Raw genomic sequence first — 6,724 nt, 5'->3', positions numbered from 1 at the left:
GTTCAATTGGGAAGTATGAATCAATAATTCAAGCCATAAACAATAAGTGCTCTCTCTCCCTCTCTCCCTCTCTCCCTCTCTCCCTCTCTCCCTCTCTCCCTCTCTCCCCCTCTCTCTCTCTCTCTCTCCCTCTCTCTCTCTCTCCCCGTGTCCAGGAAAGAGTGTTCCGCAGTTCCCTGTCTGGCGGTTTTGCAAACCATTGTTCTTTCTTTGTTGCATTTAGCTCTTTTGTTTTGACTGTAGTCTTTGTTATCCTGCGTACAGGTCCGACTGAGCATCTTACAGGGACGTGTTGTGGTAGTGGTTGCGGTATTCCTCGTGCAGGGAGGGGAGGATTCAGAGGAAGGTCGAGAGCAGTGTGGGGAGGTGCTGTGAGCACGTGGGGCACTCACCACCTACCCACGTGAGCATCCCTCTCTCTCTCTCTCTCGTGCCCGCAGGGCGCCAATCCGCGAAACGTCCGCATTGGCGGCCGGACATGGACGGACAGAAGCGAGCTCCGAGTCACAGGGGAGCCGCGTCCGCCTCGGACGCCTTGCCCGATGATGCCCCAACAGGCAGGCGTCGACCTGCGAAACCGACGAGAAGGATCACCAGGCAAAGCACCGGTAAGGAGGATCGCGGAGGTGCACCCTTGGACCCTCTCGATATTTAGTCTGGTTTTTTTTGTGTTTGTTTTGTGCGATTGTTAGAAAGATTCACATTTTCTGGACGTCGAACTTGAGCCGATCACGCATTGCTGAGGTCCAAGGTGTTTTTGTGCTGAATCTTCATGATCCCTTGCCTATTACGTCATATTTTATGACGCATGACCTACCACTACCAGACGACGCTTTGGGAATACAGTGTGTTGATGTGAATTTGCTATGTGCATCGTCGTGCAGGTCGACTCGTCCTCACAATACCCTCAGAATTTTCATTCCCTGCCAGGTAATCAATGCCTATAATAATGAGAAATGTGATCATTTCAAAACGAGACAGCTTTTGTAAGTGATGTAGTTTTCAAATGAGGAGCTTGGAGCGATTTCATGCATTATCAGTGATCATCGGTGTAAAACACCCTTCTCATATATTACTGTCCCTGAATACCAATGATTCATATTTTGCATTTCCTGGTTTTAAGCATTTTCCTCGAAATGTTTAAAGTGTCGTTCACCGATGTGCGATCAGGTGCTCGAACTGGGTGCTAGGCAATGCTAACACAATGCCTTAAGAGCAGTTTGTGGACAGGTAATGCAATGGGTAGTTTGCCATTGCCTTCCCAGTGGAACTCAAAGCCATTAATTCAGTTCACATTTTGGCACTCAATTGCCTCATTCAAATTTTGGCACCTCAACTGCGGCATCTTTAGCATCATGTGAGTGCGATAGGAAGTGACAGCCGGCTTAACATCCCATATTAAAGAAGGCCATACTATTTTGACCAATGCACCTCGTCAATGGGTAGAGGAGCTCCTTGTGAGCCAACGGCCATCCATATCGAGTACCCAACCGTGTCTGTGGAGGTCCTCCTGCAGTTGGGTTACTTTCTTTAGGAGGTTGGTGGCAGGATTTGCACTCCGGCCACTGTAAAACTCTTCATTCCGCAAAACCCACAAATGCAAAGAAAACTGAAAACCCACTTCGTGGGAGTACCTCCTGTGCTGCTGCCCTTCGCAGGGCAGCTCACAGGATGACAGGATTGGGGCAAAGCCTTTGAGACCCCCATCCCTTGATGATCGGAAGAAATGCATGGGGTAAATACTTCATGGGTCAGATTGTGGTGGTGCTGAGGTGTCGTCCACCAGACGACGGTCTTCTTGGGTTAACCTGAGGCAGTCCCTTTGGGTGGGTGCCTGGAATGTCCTATCCCTAAGAGAGGATGATCACCTGTCTTTGTTATCATCTGAGCTCAAGCGTTTGGACATCAGTATTGCAGCACTCTCTGATCTTTGGAGACCGGATTGCGGCGAGATCATGGTGGTTAGTTACACCTAATATTGGTCTGGTTGCTCTGATGGTTACCATGCCAAAGGAGTTGCTGTAGCTGTGTCTAATAAGATGACTCCAATGATAATTGAGGTAACACCGTCAATGAGCATGTTATGAGACGAAGGATTCATCACTCCTTGGGTGTTATTTCCCTGGTCTCTGTATATGCCCTGACTGAGGCGAGTGATCTCACCGTGAAAGACCATCTATGCCATGCTGGAGTCGGTGGTTGATCAGTGCCCCAGGGGAAATACTGTTCTAGTGTTGGGGGATTCCAATGCATCGACTGGAACTGATGGGGATGGTTATGAGGCATTTGTTGGTCCCCAGGGCCTGAAACTGTGAACCTGAATAGCACTAAGTTCCTTGACTTTGCAAGAAGTCATGGACTTAGGGTGGTTGGTTCATGGTTTCAGTGACCACCGGCTCAATGCTGGACTTGGTATTCCAATGCTGGTGGTGTGGCAAATGAGATTGACCATGTGCTCGTTGATGATCACTGGAGGATGACCCAGTACTGCAGGGTCTCATGGAGTGCTCAGTTCCTCAATACTGACCACAGGCTACCCTCTGGAGGATTCCTGTCTTAGTGGGGAACCACCAAAACTGATCAGTCTGATGTCTGAACTATACTCTTTTACTGAGAGTGCTGTAAGATGTGGTGGTACCATCTCTGACTTGTTTCCAGTTGTTAATGGAGTTCATCAGGGGTGTGAACTCGCTCGCACACTTTTCAGCATTTGTATGGACTGGATTCTTGGGGGGGGACTGCATTTGCATTTGTATGGACTGAAGCACATGGCTGCGAATGTAGAAGCAGATCAGATAAACTGTGAAAAAAAACCACGAAAATGCGAATTTGCGACGCACAGAGCTACGAATGTCAAAGCAGATCAGAAAAAGTATGAATACAACCATGGAAAAAAAATGCGGAAATGTGAATAGGCAAAGCACAGGGTCACGAATGTAGAAGTAGATCAGAAAACACATGAATACAACTGTGAATATGTGAAGCACACAGGTGTGAATGTTGGAGCAAGTCAGAAAAACCGTGAATACATCTGGTGAAAAAAAAAGTGAACATGCAAAAAAAAAAAAGTTAATATACAAATCACAGGGCCTCAAATGTGGAAGCAGGCCAGAAAAACCACGAATACAACTGCAAATACTTGAAGCACACAGCAAATGTAGAAGCAGATCAGAAAAACCGCAAATGTACCCACAAAAAAACGCGAAAAATAACGCTGTTGTGAAAATGCGAAGCACAGGGACAAGAACGTAGAAGCAGGTGAGAAAAACTGTGAGTACTCCCGTGAAAAACCCCAAATACTTGAAGCACATGGCTGCGGATGAAGAAGCAGATCAGACAAACCGCAAAAAACCCAAGACAATGCGAATATGCGACACACAGGGCCACGAATGTAGAAGCAGGTTATGAAAACCACGAATACAACCACAAAAAAAACCGTGAATATGTGAAACACAGGGCCACGAATGTCGAAGCAAATCAGAAAAACTGTGTAAAACTGATGGGATGGAAAAAAAAAAAACACCAAAATGTGAATATGCAAAGCACAGGGTCGCAAATGTAGAAGTAGATCAGAAAAACCATGAATATGTGAGGCACACAGGTGTGAATGTAGGAGCAGGTCAGAAAAACCGCGAATACCTCCGCAAAAAAACACGTGAACATGCAAAAAAACAAAGAAGTAAATATGCAAAGCACAGGGCCTCAAATTTAGAAGCAAGTCAGAAAAACCACGAATGCAACCGCGAATACGTCAAGCACACAGCTGTGACTGTAGAAACAGATCAGAAAAACCACGATTGTACCCACAAAAAAACGCGAAAAATAACGCAAAGTTGTGAACATGCAAAGCACAGGGACAAGAATGTAGAAGCAGGTCAGAAAAACCATGAGTACAACCGCGAAAAACTGTGAATAAGTGAAGCACAAGGCTGTAAATGTAGAATCAGGACACATTTTATGGACTGCGACTCTGTGGGATCCATGATCAGCGGTACCGCAAAAGTTGGAGTCCGGCAGTACTCGAGAGTTCATAGAACACCTTCCCCACGCAGTCTTGAGAAAAAGGACATGAGAAGGATCTTTTAAACTCTTGCTTTGCATTTTCGAGCACGATCTGCAGTATGTTAGCTTTGTTCATGAACTTTGAATAACCGGTACCTGACCTGACCTGAAGCCGATGGGTCAACCATAACAGTCCAGAGCTGAGCCTTCTGCCAACTCTTCTCGGAGAAACTGAAAATTTGCGAACGATCTTTGAGAATAAGATGCATTTAAACAAACAGATATTTTTGACGAAGCTAGCTATATCATTGATTCACTATCGGCGCCGCAAAGTTTGTCTGAATGTCGCTGTTACTCCATCCTCAGAGCACGTGGCAAATTTCATTGGTTGAGACGGCATACAATTTTTCTCAAGCACTGTTAAACTGAAGATCTTTGGAGGTGCAAACAAGGAGATTTGTGTTCAAAATTGTTCAAATATATAATTCAATTGAAATAAAATTCACGTTTTATTGGTTGTAGGAAAAAGAAAACCCCTTGAATCGGAAGTTTACCACCAATGATGCACTCTCTTTTACGCCACATTATTGGATGGACATTGTGTATCCCTTGTGTTGGCATTAGTTGGTATATTTTGAAGATCCCAAAGTGTCTTCGGAAAGAGTACGTGGATCATCACCGGCAGCACCCTGAACAAATTAAAAATTACTGCTCTAACCTACAGAGGGCAAATCTCTTCCTCGCCATAAACTGTCACCCTGGTGTTTGACATGCAGGATGATGCATAAATGTGTGTGCTGTCTGTCTGAAAGAGGATAAGTTAGAGGACGTAGTCGTTTGTGGAGCTCAAAGATCCCAACGTGTCTTTTGTGAAGAGGAAACGATTTATCGTCAGCACACTGAATAAATCACAAGCACCTGCATCTTGTAATCGAACGTAAGGCCTGCTTAGCCAGTTTGTGAAAGATTTGGGCCAAAAACATTTCCTGGTGGAGCACACAAGGAGAGGGGGAGATTGGGACCATCGTCTGTGCAGAACGTTAATGCTGCTTAAGCAGTCTCTTTGGGTATTGGGTACAGTCCTGGACGGGTCGCCACTCCGACAAAGTATAGCAGCATGCTGGCACTCATTTTGCCGACCTCGGAAGGATGACAGGCTGAGTCAACCCCACCTGGTGTTAATTCAACAGTTGAGCGGGATTTGAACTCAGGTCCCTAGGATCCAAAGCCCGTCACCCTAAACATTAAGCCAACACCAGGTATGAGCACACAAGAAAGTGGGAATAATCGGGGACAATAAAGGTAGTCGTAGTCTCAGTAGTTGTAGTTCGTTTGGGAAATCCAAATGGAATCAGAAAAGATAAACAGCAAAATAAATTGATATTCATGATAATTATGTCATGGTTATTGATACAATATGTATATGATATGGACTTGAGTACTTGTTCTGTGAGCTAATCCCTAACACTTGGTGAAACATCACTCCTGTCTTTGTCATCGTCACACACGAGAGTGAAGGTCCATTGACACATTGAGTTGGTTGGGTGTACAAACAGCAGAATGGGGGGAGCATCGTGTAAAAACAAATTAATGAAATATTGCCGTTCCCTGTTCGCAAAGGAACTTCCTTGAGCAAGGAAATTTTCAAACTAACCAAGAGGGCATCATCGTGAAGCTTTCAGTCAAAGTGGATGAAGCTACAAGCCTTATCATTGCGTCAGGATGAGCAAACCTGGATGGGCAATGAAGGTTTGAAAAATAAATCAACAAACTCAGGAAAGTCGGCTCTCTGATCGAATCATTGCGAGCACAGTGTGCACCATACAATTGCAGGGCTATGGAATCGGTGAGGAATGCAGGTTGGGCTGGGGGTTAGGGACTATAACTGGGAGTTGGGGACTATGTCTGGGAGTTGGGGACTATGTCTGGGAGTTGGGGACTTTGTCTGGGAGTTGGGGACTTTGTCTGGGAGTTGGGGACTTTGTCTGGGAGTTGGGGACTATGTCTGGGAGTTGGGGACTATGTCTGGGAGTTGGGGACTATGTCTGGAGTTGGGGACGATGTCTGGGGGTTAGGGATAACGTCTGGGAGTTGGGGACTATGTCTGGGGGTTAGGGATAATGTCTGGGAGTTGGGGACTATGTCTGGTGGTTAGGGATAATGTCTGGTGGTTAGGGATAATGTCTGGTGGTTAGGGATAATGTCTGGGAGTTGGGGACTATGTCTGGGGCTTGAGGACTATGTCTGAGGTTTGAGGACTATATCTGGGGATTGAAGACGAGAGCTGGGGATTGAGGACTAGGACTGGGAGTTGGGGGAAGGAGCTGAAATCCTGATTCAAAGGAAACAGGGTAGTACGCATGATATTTTAATTAATTAATTGTATTTTAGGCAAAGTCTCTTTTTTTTGTATACCTTGTCGAGGCTCATGTGAGAGCTAACACACAATGCACAGCAAGGGGGGGCATGAGAAAAGAGGGGCAGGAGTGGAAAGGACAAAACAGTGGGGAACAGAGACAGATCTGTGGAAGGGAGAGGGATGGGACATTACAAGATGGATATTACAGGGACTTTCAGGAAGGAAAGCAAGGAATTTGAAGGAGGTGGGCTTGGGTGGATTGTCGGGTGTTGAAAAGATCGAGGATTTGGATGGGGGACGATAAGAGGTGGTGGTGGTGCACAGCTGTTTTGAAGGCCTGGAGGGAAGAATGGGATTGAATAG

The 6,724-nt window shown here is 45.9% G+C and overlaps 1 protein-coding gene across 3 annotated transcripts in view; it reads left to right on the top strand.

Moving 5' to 3' along the window:
* Positions 1–261: 261 nt before the first annotated feature.
* Positions 262–6,724, top strand: part of LOC147020315 (phosphatase and actin regulator 1-like) — a 124,254-nt gene continuing 117,791 nt past the window's right edge. For 2 of the 3 annotated variants that reach the window (XM_085895610.1, XM_085895609.1), the window contains exon 1: positions 263–608. In XM_085895610.1, coding sequence (XP_085751736.1) covers positions 479–608 — 130 coding nt within the window. In that variant the 5' untranslated portion in view covers positions 263–478. Of the gene's footprint in view, positions 609–6,724 lie in introns of all 3 variants that reach the window. The other variant, XM_085895611.1, reaches the window with a different exon arrangement.

This window comes from Eptatretus burgeri, chromosome 9 (assembly GCF_056783735.1).
Source record: "Eptatretus burgeri isolate ZD-2024b chromosome 9, Ebu_testis_v1, whole genome shotgun sequence".
Classification (NCBI taxonomy): Eukaryota; Metazoa; Chordata; class Myxini; order Myxiniformes; family Myxinidae; genus Eptatretus; species Eptatretus burgeri.
Note: the sequence above shows the minus strand (reverse complement) of the source record. Positions and strands in the feature narration are given on the sequence as shown.